The sequence below is a fragment of the Miniopterus schreibersii genome, assembly GCF_964146895.1.
Source record: "Miniopterus schreibersii genome assembly, chromosome: 15".
Lineage (NCBI taxonomy): Eukaryota > Metazoa > Chordata > Mammalia > Chiroptera > Miniopteridae > Miniopterus > Miniopterus schreibersii.
In genome coordinates this window covers 2,576,730-2,594,323 of record NC_138115.1, presented here as the reverse complement: position 1 = coordinate 2,594,323, position 17,594 = coordinate 2,576,730, and the positions used below count along the sequence as shown (strand labels likewise).

Below are 17,594 nucleotides of genomic sequence, written 5' to 3'. Positions count from 1 at the left end.
ATAGGTTGCCTCCCACAGGCGTCCCGAGAATCAAACCCACCACCTCTTGGTGCATGGGAAGATGCTCCAACCGAGTCATCGGGCCAGAGCCAGACTTCAGATTTTTTTATACTAAATTTTCAAGAACTAAGTAATATCAATAGGTCAACTTGTGCGAAACCAAACCAGGTGAGTTGGATTTGGAACTTGATCAGAGTTGACCTCATAAAGATCAGTGTAGGTTCACAGTAGCAGAGAAGTTATTACTTAAATATTGAGCATGATTTTCCACTCCAGCGTCCATTCTTCTGATATCTTTCACACTATTGCTCTCTCCTCCAGATCTCAAGTCAAATTCCAGTGACCTGCAGAGACTAACGTGGCTCAGGTGTCCTCATGTGGTGGACTGTAGAGCGGGGACAGGGCTCCCCTGCCTGCCCACAGAGGCGCAGGTGCTGTGTGAGGTCAGGAAATGGTAAAGCACAGCCCAGTTTGCCTGGTGGCTTTGTAAACATGACCTTTCTCCTTTCACTGTCACTGAAAACACTTGGAGAAGCAAATGGCTTCTTCCTTCATCCTGAAGAGTCGGAGATGATTCAGCTTCTCACACAGCTTTAGTTTCGGCTTTTCACTCATTACACAAATACGCTGTTCTACCTAAAGTAAGTTGGCAACTGGTTTTATAATTTTAACACAAAGAGAGGGGTGTTTTATCAAAGCCTATTACAGGGCCTGGCCTCGAGTGCCAGGGAACGGGCCCGGCACGGACACACCCACAGGCTTCCAGCTTCGCGCTCTGCACCGAGCCCTTGACTCTCCTACCCCGACCGCTCATCCTCTCCATTTCTGCTGCTTTCAAATCATGTTTAATTAAAGGATTTCACATTCCCTTGTGATATGACATTCATGAGTAAAACTTGTGATTGGAGTGACTGTGAATTAGTCTATTAAGTGCCAGATTTGTGCTTTTAAACAATGACAGAGATTATTGTTATATTATCTGCTCTCAAAACTGTGCCCTGAAATGGATGTGAGGGCTACCTTAACTAACTTTACATCTGAAATAAAAGCTCTTAACCATCTATGCTCAGGGATTTCTTCCCCTTAAGTTACAAGTTACCCTGGGAGAAACACAGGGTCATCTTCCTGCAGTGCCTCAAGGTGTGGCCACTGCAGCCAGCCGCGCTGGGTGCCACAGGGCGCTATCGGAATATGCTCACTTCTGCGTTTCAGGTTCACGCCCACGTTTATGAAAGAAATGCAACTAGTACATCAGATTTGTGATCTCAGTGGTAACCTTTTACGAAACCTATTGACGTTAGTCAATTTTCAGAAAAATATTAAATAAAAAGCAATAATAGGCATATGCAGATATGGTAAAAACTGAACACGGCAGGGGAATGACTCCCAAGATTGCTGTCCGGGCCCACAAGTTCATAACTATGTGAAGGCAGAGGGCACACTGCCTTCCTCGGCCACTGCTATTCTGAGAGTATTGCTTCTAACGTTTTTTTCATGGACATAAATCACCTGAAGATCTTTTTAGCCTGCGGATTCTGATTCAGGAGTTGGGGGTGGGGGCAAGACTGTGCGAGTCCCCCGGCTCCTAAGTGATGTGGATGGGGCTGGGAGAGGAACCACAACTTGAGCGCTGTGGGTCTTAGAGTTCCCTGCTCTGTTTCACCCAAAAGTGACTGCACTTAAACACTCATGAGGTGCCTTGAGTATTAACTGTGGGTTGAAGAGCAACTTGAAGATGAAGAAATATGGAAAGTGGTGGCATTGAGCAACTTAACCACGAGTAGTTGCAAACTCGAAAAATGTTGCTCTGAGTTATTTATGAATTAAATGCAAGGCTGCTTTAAAAAAAATAACAAAACAGGTAAGACTCAGAGAAAAGGTCATTTCCTGTTTCTGCTTGACAAACACCAATTTTACGTGATCACAAATATGCTGAGTGACACTGATCAGGAATATCCTGGCCTACACTGTTGAATTAGTGGGTTTGACAACTCAAACATCACAGTTTCCAAACTCCAGGTCGGCCCTATGTATCCTCTACGCTTGAATAGTAGGGTCTTGAAATAAGTTTTTAGGAAGATAGGTGACAGATTTGGGCCTTTTAGGAAACCAGGGTATACCAAGAATGCAGGGTTCTGATACAATTAGCAAAGTTCCGTATTTAGTCAAGACCCCTGTCCCAACAAAAAGAGGGAATCCTACCAAAATATCCCAGGACGTGATATGCACACACGGAGGGAGCCCACACGAGGCCAGGTGAACACGAGGGCTTTTAGACTGGCAGGTTTATTTAAATTGGTCTTAGACAAAAATATATCTAGTATCTCCAACCTCTGAGTTCACAAGTATCACTTCTTAGGACAATGCTTATTTCATTTAAATTGAAAAATAAGTCAATTTTAAGAAAATAATATAAATAATAACATAAGAAGATACGGCAACTTTATAACAATGAGACACATATTCAAATTACTAAAGTTTAGAAAGCCAAAAGCTCACAAAGTATTCCTCGGGGTGACTGAGTGCATAGCTGGGTTTACTCAACCACTCAGCAAGTCTGCAGACACATTTCTACGTGAATTTTCAGTGGGGGCGGAGAGCCTCAGGGTCATTGGAATCCAAGAGACCACGACCCACAAAGGCCACAACAGCACAGAAGAGTGTGCCCCGAGCTCCGGAGCCTAGAGCTTCTCACTCAGGCTCTAGGAGCTTCTCACGTGTTGGCTGCAGCTGTGACTAGTAACCGGCTGCTCTGCCGATGGTGAGAACCAGAGGGTGGTGCCAGGACAGGTGATAATTCTGGCAAGTTACTTTCTTCACCATCCACATCACCAACCTGCTGCCCCATCTCTCCTTTCAGCTACTCTGGGTAAAACAAGCCACCCTGATTTCCAGACGCCAGGAGTATGGGCACAACCGCCCAATGGAGCAGGACGTGAGAGCCGAGTCTCTGAGGCTGTCTGCTGCGTCCCCATCGGTCCATCGCAAGAACGGAGCAGGTGTGACGAAGGCAGAATGCCCGTGTTTGCATGGTGCTGAGTGAAGGAGTAGACAAAAGAGAAGGCCAAGGAGGGGCTGAGGTCCAGCTTTTGTTTCTGACACCAATAAGGGCTGCCCTGAATTTGTGAGGTTGCCACTGACAGCATTAACACTGGGATCTTGTTAAGAAAAAGACGCTTTCCAAAGAGTGTCTGTGAGCGACTGTGTCAATACGGAAAAGGGACCACTAATCCAAGAACTACTGGCACCACTAAGCAGCGTTCTCATCACGTCAACGCAAGTGTGATCGCGGTGGTGCGTCACAAGGTCTACGTGGAACCCTGCCCAGGTGGTACAGGGACCAACCATGCCCCGAACACCAAAGAGCACAGATCAGAATCCCGACACCCATTCTTTGTGTTGAACCCACCCCCAACATTCCAGGGGCGTCAGCACCATTAGGCTCTAGAACAGAAGAATGGCGTAACTGCCATGTGAGGTCCAGACGAGAAGGCAGACGAAGGAACAAGTGGCTCAGAAACACTCGGCACCTGCGCTTAAGCCTCCCCAGAGCTGCTCCCTACCTTACGTCATTGCTTTCATTGTTCGGTGGTACAGGACGCTTCATCAACGACCACTGGGTGAAACTCCCTTACTTTTAGTTCAGCAGCTTTCAATCTGTGAGGAGCATGGAGTTGGGTTCCTAGAACAGAGTCTGTACCTAGGGATCCATGAGAAGATCCATGGGGGGTGGTCAGGAGAATATTGAAATTGATGTACACGTGTCAAGGTAATAACAGAACTTTATAAGAGTATACACGTGTATGTGTACATATTTCTCCCCCCTAAGCCTCTAATTTTTATAATATAGGTAAAATATTAGACATGTGTATAACTGATTAAGAAGTGCACTTAGTAGGGGTGCATTTTCAAAATTTTTAATAATGATGGGGTAAATTAATGACCAAATACCTTTAGAGGTATTTGAATGAATGATCAAATGCCTCAGGCTGTGAGTAAGCGCTCTTCCTCTCTGAAAGGGTATCTCCAGCTGGGGAGAGAGAGAACTGAACAGATAGTTGGTCCATAAAATGTAAGATTTTATCTGGTCCTGAAAGTATCAGTAGGAGCTCGGCTGCTACAAGAGATACAATGAGACCAAGCAGATGACTAAAGCATCAAAAGCATTTTCAAGCATTAAAACAAAAAGAAATTAGAAAGACAAAACCAGAGTACTTACAAATAATTTAAAGGCCAATGTCAGGAATTTTTAAAGAAATTTTATTCCATAAAATAGTTTTTATTGGATCATAATCTTGAATTTTTTTCTCTTTGAATGATGTTTTGGCACTGGAACACAGATTGTCCTAAGTCATAGTAAATCATAGTTTTCCAGATCACTTCTGTCACTGTGAATGGTGGAAAAGCAAGAATGATGCAGAAGCATAGGGATGTTCTAGAACAGTTCTCAAAGTACGGTCCCTGGGAACTTGTCAGAGATGCAAATTCTTAGGCCCCAGCCCAACTTACTGAATCAGAAACACGAGAACTGGGTCAGCAACCTGTCGTTGAACCAGGCCTGCGGATGGCTCTGACGCCAGCTAAAGGCTGAGAATTAGCTCTTACCAGAAACTCACATCTTCTCCCTTTTTTGCAGCATATGTAAGTATCAACAAAGGCTACCCTGGACTCCTACAGCATCGGGGTCTCGATCTTCTGAACACTTCGCTTAGTCTCTGTGATGAAATTCAGCACCAACTGCCACGGACTGGCCGGCCTGGACACTCAGATGCAGCGATGGACAAGACACACGGAGCCCTTCCTTCACATGAGAAATCTCACCTGGCGCATAAGTGGGGTGGAAACACATACTCTACAATATCCCACTAGCGCTCATTTTAAACAAATCATACACTGCATCACATTTCGTGTATACTCCTGTTACTGAATTTATTACATGGTGTTGCGAGTCTGCTCCCACGTCTGTGTCTCTGACGGGCTGCGAACTCCGGAAGGGGTCATCTTTTAACTCCCAGAACGTACACAGTCAGTATACAGTAAATGCTCAAAAATGTGGTTTGAAAGAATGACTTTAACAACTTATTAATGTTTACTGAGCACCTACTATGTGCCAGACTGTAATGTGCATTTACTTATTTAACCTTCACAGTTAGCCTATGAGGCAGGGCCTGGTGTCACATCCATTTCACAGGCGCAACACTGAGGCACACCGAGGTCAAGGAAATTAAGTGGACAGCCTGTGTTGGAATGCAGGCAGTCCGGCTTCAGAGTCCACACTCATAATTACCAAAAAGCACAGCCGCCCCCGCACTACTTGAGGTACGGGCCTTGACTGAGCAAAACATGTCACCCTCCTGCCCCGCGCAGGGCTCTGCTCCCGAGTCCTCTGCCTGGAGGCTCTGCCTTCACTTCTTCACAGCTGCTCAAGATTTGCGTCCTTAGAACGTCTTTGCCAGACCAACCGATTCACCCAAATAGTAACCTTAGCCCCACCCTTCCCGCTTCCCTGCGTTATTTTTTTCAGAACTTGATTCTATCTGTCCATTACGTAACTGCTTGTTTGTTCTGTCTCTCCTCTGCAACGTCAGCCCCTGAGGAGGACTCTGACATGCTCGTGGCTGCGCCCCCAGCGCCTAGGACACCTGGGACATGCGGAGAGCCTGGTCCGTCTCGGCAGGTGGAAGGAGTGGATACATGTCAGCACTGTCCAGTGACTTCCGTCCTGCTTAGGAACACATTTTTGTTGAACTCTGGACAAGTTCTCATTTAACCTTAAGTTTCCTTTCAGTTCTGTCTGTGTAATCCTATAATTTACTCAAACACCACTGGATTAGTCCAGCTCTTGGTGTCAATCTTTATTCTAATTAAACTGCCATTTATTTCTCACACTGACCTTTAACATCAGACATCTTGTTCTTGTCAAAACTATGACTCATAAGGAAAAATTTAAGTTGAATATAGGGGCTCAGAGGTACCAGAATGTTTCCATCAGTATTTCAGATATAAAAAAAACAGACATAGATATAAAAAAAAGAAGCCTGTCCCATCCTAAGGTCTATGATAACAATTTCAGTGGAGCTTTAGCCTTTCGGACATCTAACCCTCACCCTACCGGATGCCCAACACGGCTCCCCTTGAATCCAGGGCCACTTGGCTCTTTACCTTCTGCCATGATGTCCCTTCACACTCCACAGCCACAGGCACGATGCAGAACATGCACAGCGAGGATCCTCAAAGACATACCTCAACGTGTTAGAGAAGAGAAGGGAAAAGGGAAGAAAGAAAAAAACAAGAGAGATCCCCGCTGCCATGGGGCCGACTTCCCCGACAGGTGACAGCGGTGCCTGAAGGTCAAAGGAGCGTCCACGGGCTCCGGGAACCTCACAGGTGGCATGAACATCAGCACAGTCGCTACAGGGTCGCTGTTCACCCACCAGGAATACACACAGTGACACAGGGCGAGACAGCCCTGGAGGGTATGATAGGAGAAGGCTGTGCCTTTGAAAATGTCCCTCTTTTCACCTCATTGATGGGAAATCTCTGTTTTCTCCACCCCCCATTTCAGTTCTAACAACTCCAGGAAATTTTCGCGCTCAGATTTCTGAGACTGAAAATGATTCTCTCTTCCCTTTCCCTTTTCTCATTTTAAGACTTAAAACAAAAACTAGCTAAGTAACTAAATAAACTAGCCCAACAATCCAAACTGTACATCGAATATATTTTCACAACTGAAAATGCAAAAGCGGAACAAGAGCCAGAGTCCATGGAAGATGCCAGTTCAGGGGCACTGTCCTTGGGCTGGGGCGACCCACAGGCAACTTTTACACGGACCTGCTACAACCCAGGCGCGCGTCACGCCCTGCATCACCGCCAACACAACCGCCTGCTCCAGGCGGGAAGCGGGCGCGGAGGCCAGCGGCTCCTCGGCAGCGTCCCAGCCGAGCCTGCGGCGCCCACGCTGTCCCCGGGGCTGCCGGAGCCGCCTCCTCACGCTCTGCCAACGGGACCGGCTGCCACGCGCCGAAGGTGCCGAGCGAGCTGCACACCGCTGGCGCCCATGCCCGGGGCGGCCCGGTCGCACCACCGGGCTGTGCAGTTGTGCTGCGCGCAGAGGCGCCCAGGAGCCCGCCAGGACGTTATTTCTGAGCCACACTGAAAGGAAAATCGCAGTTAAGAGAATTCTCTGGCTGGCATATCTGTTGCTCAATCCCCGAAATAGTTCCCCAAAGGAGCGGTTATCTTCTTTATTCACACAGGCAGGACGACAAGCTGGAACACACGGTAACAATTTCCCTTTGTGAGCTTCCACCATTGTTTTAATGAGGAGAATATACTTTATAATATACTTAGGCTGTGACTGATTACAAAGGGGCTGGGACACAGCACTGAGGACGCTGTGCAGATGGAGCACAGGCGTGTGCATCGCCCAAGGGAGCTGGTGGCAGGCTGGGCTTCTCGGGAGCAGCCGCAGAGCCCAGGCTACGTGGCAACACTGGTGCAAAAAGGGACCTTTGCAAATCTTGAAAAGGAACATGACCACCACTTAAGCCTCTTACAGAGGTTCCCCCTGGTCCAGCCCATTCAGGCTAAGAACATGGGGCTCCTACGGTCACTGAAAGGAGAGGAGAGCAATGCTAACCACATGGCTTCTGAGACTTGTGGCTTCCCTTTACACTTCTGGATGAGTCCAGTATCTGGCAAAGAGAAATTTCTATTCATTTAATCCAAGTGGCAAAGTGTGCATTTCAACAGAACTCTTAACCCGCTACGAGGAACAGTGCCACCCGAGGTCCCAGGGCACAGCACTCACTGCTCCACCGCCCCGCACTTCCCTTCACAGCCTGGGTGCACAACAGACACTCAGGAAGCGGGTAAGACTCCTGAGGAGGCGGGGCAGGCCTTCCACATAAGTGCACACACCTGTGAAATGGCTGGGCACCCACAAAGGACTCTGGCGGAAAAAACCCTGCCAGCAGGAGCAACTCATCCGAGAAGGGCGTCTTCCCTACACGATGGGAAATGGGTTCAAATGTGGTTTTGGGGAGGCCAGCCGGCGGGACACGAGAGGGCCCGTGCTGAGATCTGTATCACACACCGTACCAAGAAAAATCCCAAGTCAACTGCAGTTGATTTGGGATTTAAGAGAAACGTAAAATGAACGTGACTCTCCAGAGCAATGATGCCATTTATTGGAAATCATTTATCATTTAAACACAAAGAGAAAGAAATCTGAGGCATATAACGATGGTATGTGATGGCAAACAGTACACATCGGCTCTCAGAGAGTAACAACTGACTTTCTTTTAATCACCACACAAAGTAAACAGTCAGGAAAATCCTTAAACCGATCCCTTGTGGCAAGGCAATACTTTAAAGACTTTCTTGCTTTGCCCTGTGCCCGTGAGTGCAGGTGGTCAAGCACCACCCTCCACACTGCCCCAAGAGGACCTTTCTTCCTGCTTCTAAGATCCAGAAGCAATTCGTTGTAAACAACAAGACAAATGCATCACAGCTCTTCAAAGCCTTACAGTTGCCAAATACCCAGCAGCATACTGGGTACAAATTGCTCATTAGCTCCCAGATGTTTCTTTCTGACACAAGCAGGAACATTCTTGCCCTAAACAGGCTATTTCCCAAGCAGACAGATGAGGGTCACGGGATGCTACTAAGTGTCTGCTCTGGAGCAGAAAAAAGCACCTGTATGTTAGCCCCTGCACCTGGCCACCTCCTCTTTCTGGTCCCCACCAACCGACAGGACACGCCCAGCCTGCTCTGCTCTGCGTGCTCCAGCGCTCACGGCTGGTCACCTGACCCAGCTCCTGGCAGAAAGATGAGGCAGGCAGAAGGCCGGCAGCACAGAACCTCGTGGGCTCCTTCCAAACCACGGCTCAGCAGGCAGGTCTGTCCCCAGGCGACCACCCTTGAAGCTTATGGCCCGGTCCTGATCCCTAAGGTTTACCTGCTCAAAACTGTAATCCAATAGTCTGGGGTGGAGCAGCCCACCCGGGTGGGAACCACCGGACCGCGGCAATCCTTGTAAGGACTTGAGGGCCAGGGAGACCTCAGTTCGTCCTTGCCTGGTTTCCGACTAGTTGTGTGGCTTCTGCAAGGTATGAAATCACTCTGAGCCCCAGAATCCCATCTGTACAAAAAGGAGAGTAAGCAGCCTGCAGGATTATTGTGAGGATATAATGGAAAGAGCAGCGTTAAGGCTGATGTCAAGTCCTTATACATGTGGCCAGCACAAAGCAGTTGTGCAGCAAGCGGTGGCTGCATTCCTGTCTCCACCACATGCCGGCCTCCCACTCCTTCCAGCAGTGCGTGCTCCTGCTCTGCTGGCTCACACGAGAACGGGAAGCCACCAGAGTTTTCAAATGTTTTACGAAAAACTGTTACTTCCCCAAATGGCCAAAACCAAGGGGACCTGAATGAACATGCACTTGCACTGCTTTTCACACTGAAGTGTGCATGCCAAGCCCTGGGGCTGTGCAGATCCTGACACCACAGCTCTCGGCGGGCCTGGCCCTCTGCATTTCTAACTGGAGCCCAGGTGGTGCCAAACCGGCTGCAGTTGCTGAAGGTGAGCAGCAAGAATCTCTGGCACGTGTGACAAACTCGAGTCCCCACACCTCATCTCAGACCACGAAACCCAGAATCTTCCTGGGAAAAGTCAGGAAGCTGTATAGTCTAACAAACATGTGTGAGAAAGAACATCACTAGGAAATCTGAGAAACATGGTCTTGTTAGTTAAGGTCAGAAGTTGGCAAATTTTTTTTCAGTAAATGGCCAGACAGTAAATGTTTTAGTCTTTGTGGGCCACATGGTTTCTGCTACAACTGCTCAAGCCAGCCACTATAGCGTGAAAGCACCCACAGAATGTATAAATGAATGGGCATCGCTGTGTTCCGATAAAACTTTATTTACAAAATGAGCCCTAGGCCAGGCTTGGCTGGTAGGCCATAATTTGCTGACCTCTATTATAGATAATCAATTGCCTCAACACATATTTGCAAGAAATAGCAGCAACAATTTTGAAGACAATTTGGGACAATTTGCAGGTTCTCCAAAATGCTCTAAAGGGAAAGGAAGGTTTGTGGTAACCAGTGTGTTCAAGTACCTCAAATCAAAAGAAATACAAAAGCAATCATCTGATTTTCAAAAATGAAACCAAAAAAAGCTGCAGTGAGGAAGAGCTACTCCAAGTAACAAGAGGCTAGAGCTTACTGCGTAACTGGCTCATATGGCCCTAAATATGAATGTATATACAAAAGGGAAAGGCTTGTGAAACTAGAACAGTTCTGAAACCAAGCTTCCAGAACTTTAGAAAATAAACCAAAAGCACCAATGTTTATTCATCAACAAAGAATTTAGTTTAACAAAAGAAAAAAGAAAAAAAAAAAGATAGCATGGGGCCTGCCCTCCTTTTAGTCCCTTGCCTTTTGAAAACAGGGAGGCCCGGTAAACACAAATGTTATTGTTACATAGTCAAATACATGGCAACATGTCAAGAGGCCACAAATAAAAAACAGAGACTATGTATCAAGCGAAACTGTCTGATGGTGCACTAGCCAAGCCAAAACCTTCAGGGGTTATTTGAAAATAGCTGCCAACTGTGGAGTGTAGAAAACGCGAGCAAATGGAATGCACGCGATGCGTCAGCAGATGAGAATGAAAACGAAGGATGGACGCTGCGAGCGGACGCAGGCAGGCTGACCTCAGAGGGAAAGGGGCGCAGTGTGGTCACCTGACCCTGAGAACAATATGACAGCTGCAAGGAAAGAAGAGGCTGCACAACTGTGACCTTTGCTAAGTTTAAAGAAGCCTCGTGGCCCAATGCTTAAGGAAGCCTTGGAACGAATATTTAGGAGAACGATGAATCTGAGAAATACTAAAATTATAAAACATCCACTGATGGTGGTTAAACTGAAAGCAAAAGTCTGGGAAGGGCCACAAAAAAGGAGTATTTCTAACATGGACTAGAGAGGACAGCTGAAATAGAATAAAGACCACGTGACGTAGTCAATGAGGAAATGCAGTATTTTCAAAGCAGAAAGGAAAGACGGGGGCTTGCTTTGCATTTGCCTGTGTGCAAGTCTTGCAGGGGGGTCATTTTTGTTTTTTATGTGTTGTTTCAGACTGTAAATAATTTATATTTTGCAAATCCTACCCAGACCCTCCCTTCACAAAAAGCCTAGAAAATAATCTGTATCCAAGTTAAGACGAAACTGCTATTTTCCTTTTAACTGTGCTGATTTGCACACAGTAGGTTAAATGTATACATGTGTTGTTGAATTGATTTTAAATTGAATTTACAAGTTCTTCTAGGAACACTGACTTTAATTTATCACAATTAAGTAGTTGTGGGATGCTTCATGACAGGGATCCACTCTGAGAAACGCAGGCGGGCAACCCTGGCGTCAAGTGAAGATCAGGGATTGCGCCTGCACAGCCCCTGGGCGGCCTCGCCTACCGCGCGCGGGCTCCACGGCGCAGCCTGCGGCTCCCGGGCTGCGAGCCTGCGCGGCCTGTGCCTACTGAACAGCGCGAGATTAAATCGGCGCACGGGGGACGATGCCGTCAGGACACGTGGTGAACACGGACGTGTGGGGCTGCGGCCGAGGACTGCGGCGGACGCTCCGGGGCGAAAGCCGCAGCACAGCCGCACAGGAGCCGCGACAGGCCCCCCCCCCCGGCTGTGCGCTGCAGCGGCCGCCAGGGCTGCGTGGGCTGCGTGGGCTGCGAGGGCTGCAGCGGCCGCCAGGGCTGCGTGGGCTGCGTGGGCTGCACCGGCCGCCAGGGCTGCGTGGGCTGCGTGGGCTGCACCGGCCGCCAGGGCTGCGTGGGCTGCGTGGGCTGCACCGGCCGCCAGGGCTGCGAGGGCTGCGTGGGCTGCACCGGCCGCCAGGGCTGCGAGGGCTGCGTGGGCTGCGTGCGCTGCAGCGGCCGCCAGGGCTGCGTGGGCTGCGTGGGCTGCGTGCGCTGCAGCGGCCGCCAGGGCTGCGTGGGCTGCGTGCGCTGCAGCGGCCGCCAGGGCTGCGCTTCCACAGGACTGCGGCGCAGGGGCCTGCTGACACCAGCGGCACCGCACGCGCCAGGCACTGTGCTGGGATACTAAGATACCGCCTGGCGACAGGAATTCTTCGGCCCCATTGTAATTTACGGGCCGCCAGCCTAAGCGCGGCCCGTGGCTGGCGGGCCGTCGCTGAGAGCGCACGACTGGGTTCCCTCCTAAGCTCAACCGACGAAGGCAGACTTCAAGCACTGACTTACAAACTAAGAGAGAGATTTGAGTTTGGATCTTGCATATGCCACTCAGCAGTTCAGTGACCCTAGACCAGTTATTTAATCTCTCTGACTCATTCTCCTCACCTGCAGAATGGAGACGATCATCCCTACAGCTTCCCAGTGGTCACGTGCACAAAATGAGACATTGCTCCACAGCAGAGTAGGCAGTGCTTGGTACAGAGAAAGAGCTGATCAAATGTGAGCTCCCTTCCCTTTCCCTAATGCACCATAACATAATGTGGTATTTAGAATTTTAATTCAGGCAATTACTTAAGTAGTAATTGCTATTTGTATTTACATAGCTGCTTTGATCCAAGAAGCTCCAAGGGCTTTACTAAATTTAGCATTTTAATAAATGTTTCATTTGCATTCTGTTGGTTTTGTTTACTCACACCAAAACTTGGAATTTCCTACAGCAAGATAGACAAGTTAAGAAAATAAGATAATATTGTCATGTTTACAGGCATCCTAGGTCTGAGTTTTGTCATTTACCTAAGAAGCCCTGCCTCCCCGTGGGTCCTGTGGAATAAAATGACAGGAGTCAGGAATGTGTCTTTTCCTCAGTCAGCTTCCTTCAGCCTCCGCCGCTGAAATCATCCCCACTCCCACTTCTCTCAGGCGCTGTGGACGCAGGTACGTTTACTGCACAAATGAATTTATATATAATCAGCACAATAAACGTGATTAAATTGTCAGAAGAAAGTCAAAGCATGAAGCCCAGCGCCCGTGCTGAATCCTGAGGATGCTGACTGACTGCACATGGACAGGATGTGAGGAGGCCTTGATCCAGGCGTTGGTTCTGCCCCAGGACAGGGGCCGCTCACCCAGTCCCAGGGGGAGGTGTGGACCCTGCGCAGCAGGGAAGTGGGTTTCTATTGGCAATCTTTACCAAAGTGTGTTTTTTCCCTTCTCTACACTCAAGGGTTTACCCTGAATGATTTAATTATAATTTTCCTTGTGTAAGACAAATTAAAGAGGAGAGTGGGAGTGTCGTGCCAAGCGCGTTATTTATCTCTGTAACAGACTGCAGCTCACCAAAGCCCAGAGCTGCCGGCGCAGCGGCTGCGAGGCCGCGGCAGGACGCGCAGGCCAGAGGGGAGGGGGCCCCCAGACCGGGACACGGGCGGCCGGGAGGCGGCAGGCGTCGTCCTCTGCGTCCCCAACAAAGCCCTCGCGATACGGCCTTTTTCCAACCAACTTTCACAAAGGGCACTCCCAAATCCTTTCAGAAAGAAGGCTGAAGCTAAGATTAGAGTTGGAGGGGTGGTTCTTACTCAGAGCGGTGGGGCTCTAGCCTGCAGACGCTGCTCAGGAACCCGGCGGGGAAGGCGCGCCGCACCGGCAGGGAGAGTGCACAGAAGCCCACGGGCACTGGGAGGGCAGGGCGGGCTCTCGCCAAGGGACTCCTAAGGCAACAGCAGCTCTGGGCGTCAGTGGCAGCTTTCTGACCATTTCCACTATTTAAGCAGGACAGCACACACATGGTTTAAACATTAACCATAACAAGGTAAAGCCATGTAACATCCATTGTAAGGGCCTATACTTACACGATAGTTGGATTTTTAATGGTCAATTCTGTAAGGTGGTAACTTTTTAATTATCATCAACCTCAGGCACTCATTTGTCTTATTTGCTAATTAGAGTTTTCCTTTAATCCAGCCACATCTAGGAGTCTACCAGGTAATACAACCGGAGAGAAGTGGTAGCATGTAATTCCACAGCTGTTTCTTCTCTGCACATCCAACTGGAAAACTCAGCCTGTTTTCACACCCAGGTGAAGGCCCTAAGACCCGCGCTCTTTTCCGATCCACGCTCTGACTCTGACATGCAGTACACTGAAGACCATGTAAAGTTTGTGCAAACAAGTATCATAAAAAAAGAGCCAAACAAACTTACTCTCCTGGGATCAGACCGCCTCTCAGATCCACTTACCTTCAAATGTGCTTTAGGATATGAAAAGGGCTACTGTCCCCCCACGACCTCACTGCCGGCCCGTCACCTGGGGCAGACACACACCTTCCAGAGCGAAACTGAGCACGCTGTGCCCACACAGGAGCCTGTGCCACGGAATCTGAGTGGGCTCCACCACGGCCCGCACGCTGGCAACAAGCACCTCGGGCTCATCGGCGGGCACTTCCCTGCCACTCCACCACCTTGCAGTAAATGGGAGGCAACGGCCTGAGGACACCCACGCAAGCACAACAAAGGACCACAGACTAGAGCCTTCTCTTCAAAGCTATCTAAGGGTTAGTATATTTTTAAATAACAAAGACGTTATAAGAGATTATAAAGCAAGAGCTCAGGTGGGCTTCCAGACGTGCTGATCTGTCCCAACTGGAAACAAGAGCAGCCACACTTGGGCCAGTGGCCCAGCGGACTCTCACTGCCCACCGTCCCGTTCTGCAGACGCTTCTAAACCAGTCAGCCTCAAGCACCGCTCAGTTCTTCTCTGTCTTCCGCAGAAACTCCTAGCTGATCTTAAAATGTGAATTGCAAGGTTTGGTTGAAACAGATACAAATCTCATTTTAGGAATCTCTCGTGGGTTTTACGCTTAAATGCAATACAAACACACACACACGTATTCAGGTAATGTTTTCTGTGATTACTAAGCTATAAATGGATAAAATGCTGCTGGTATAAAGATACAAATCTAATTAAACCAGTGGCCTTCCTGATATTTGCTATTTTAAGAAATATATATTATATTTTTAATTACTTAAGTGAAAACATAATTTTAAAACTTTCACTGAGTCACTTTTATGAAAAACAAAATATAAAACTTGTTTTTTCTCATGGAAATGAGAGTGACCCTCACATGTTACTTCTAAGGCTTCTTCTGTCTGTGGAGCTCTGCATTATGAACTATATAGGACACTGTTTAAAAACAGTGAACTAAAAAAAGACTTTTAAAGATCATTACTTATATACATATCTTCTCTGTCTGAAAAGCTTTCCGCAGTGGTGTCCATGCTCCTTGGCGCTAAGATGCAATCATGGACCCACAGCTTCCTTTCCTTAGCACTGTGGCCCCTGATGGGTCTCTGAACAGCCTCAGCTCTACTTCCAAGGGAAGCTCAGGGCACTTTTAACAGTAGAGAGTTAACTTCCAAGTAGAAATATGACAGGTGAGACACTGCTGCAGTGTATTCCACAGTCAAGAGAAGGTGCGCTGTGTAGGTCCGTGTGTGTACATACACGGGCCCCTTCCCTCTCTCCAGCCTCAACCCTGCACCAAGGGCTACTTTTAAGAAGGCCATGCACTTTGGGGTCATAGTGATGAAAAAGATGGACCCCCTGCCTTCGAGGAGGGCAGTGCATAGTAGTATAAGTTCTATTTTTTTCTCAATCCATGATTCAAAATTGCCCACAGCGGGTAGTGCTAGTCCCTGAAAGGGTGTTTAGAGCCAAGGCTTGTATGAGTGAAGCCCTTGGCAGAAAGAAGAAACCTGGAAGCCCTGAAATCCAACCCATCCAAGAGGAAACCAAAAGACTCTGCCTGGGTTCCAAAGTTTGGGTTAGATTGACATACGTGCTAATTCCACGTTGAAAAGGTGAAAACAAGGAGATGCTCCACACCCACACAATGCAGAACACATTCTTTAGTAATTACACGCACATTCAAGTCCCATGGAGCCAATGAGGGATCCTGGAGACGTGGTGAGGCACGGCCACCCCCCTCCACGTTAGACAGTTTTGGCCGCATCTCAGTGGCTCGCTCCTACCTTTCCCGTTTGGGGGTGTGGACTGAAAGCTGTCCATTGGTAGAGGCATGCGGGTTCATTATTAAGGAGGTCTTGGGAGGGGCAGAGGAAGAGACACACGTGGTCGTGGTCAGGTCCAGGCTGCTGTGACTGCTGCCTGTGGTCTCTTCTGCGGTGTGAGCACTCGTCACTTCTTTCCAGAGCTGCTGCAGCTCTGTTGGAATCATGCCTGAAACAAACAAATTGGATAATTAAATCAATTAACAGCCAATTTCGTCCACTTCAAACAGTAATTAAATCAAAGAGTCAGTAAACAAAGCCCAGTGTGGGGGTGGGGATGCGAGGTTGTCTTTCCCACCCAGCGGAAGCTAACAATGGCGGTGACCACCTGTCCTCCCGAGCGCAGGGGAGGTGTCCTCCAAGCACAGCTCTGCCAGCACAGTGTGCCTCCATCCAAACTGTGGCTTCCAAGTTTTTTTTTGGGGGGGTGGGGGGGTGGATAGATGTAATATATTTTTAGACACAAAAAAGGACTCAAAATAAACGTATTCAACAATATTATTATGATAACACGAACCAAAAAATGAAAAATTTTTGTGCTTAAGTCTTAAATGATGACAAATAGCTTTGTTATTAAATACAGTTTTTATTAATCACTTTAAGACATAAATTATGAATTCATATCGTCTTCCTGAAATGCTTTTCAACTTTTAACAGTCAAATTGATTATACTATGATTATTTCATTAACACACCTATCTTCCTCATTAATTTTGGTTTCTAGTACCACATGCTTAATTGATGGATGTGTCTACTGAAAAACTGTGTAACTTCTTATACAAGTAACACTATTATTACTGTCATTTCTTAGATCAATGCTAATGAACCGCTGCACAATAAAATGAAAACGTAAAGTTAGAGTAATAAAGTTCTCTTGTTTTTTAAAGGGGTCAAAGTGGACATGGGTCTTAAGGAGTAAGTATCAACCTGTATTTTAAATCTCCAAGAAGACATACAATCAGCCTGCTAATCTCACTACTGTGGCCTCATCGCCTTGATTCTTGTGGCATGCCTCTACAGCCCGACTTCCAGCCCTACCTCCATGCACACCCCAGTGCACACAGGCACAGAAAAAAATATTCTAAATGACAAGTAACAACAAACTCAGCTGCTCTGAAAGGACCCTTAAGAGAAATCATGGCCCTGTACATCACAAGGCAATCCCATGCTAGAACTGGGCATCTGGGTTGCAGTCCCTGGTTTCAGCCAATGGACACAGCTCTGCTGGAAAGCTGGTCCTTTTCTGACTACACAGCAGCAACTGAAACAGGCATGCTTCTTACCAAGTCTAAGGTATTGAATTAAAAAAGAAGGCTGTGTGCATTATATTCATTTGAAACACATAATAAAAAATGCCAAGGTCTAAATTTAATTTATTTTTGTCATTTAGAATACAATGGATAGATAATCATCTCAACGTGATCAGCCAAACATCTTTACTTTGCTAAACTGTTAAAGATTTTAATTATGCCAGCATTGGAGAGCACTGGTCTAATGAGGCGGTGGACTCCAGAGAACCGAGTGGTTAAGAACTGTGAAATGAGTCTG

At 47.8% G+C, this 17,594-nt stretch overlaps 1 protein-coding gene across 11 annotated transcripts in view; it reads right to left on the bottom strand.

The window, feature by feature from the left end:
* The window catches only part of FOXP1 (forkhead box P1), a 540,979-nt gene that overhangs the window by 60,505 nt on the left and 462,880 nt on the right, over positions 1–17,594 (bottom strand). For all 11 annotated transcript variants that reach the window (XM_081159208.1, XM_081159205.1, XM_081159215.1 and 8 more), the window contains one exon: positions 16,009–16,216. In XM_081159208.1, the coding sequence (XP_081015334.1) occupies positions 16,009–16,216 (208 nt within the window). The remainder of the gene's footprint in view (positions 1–16,008; positions 16,217–17,594) is intronic.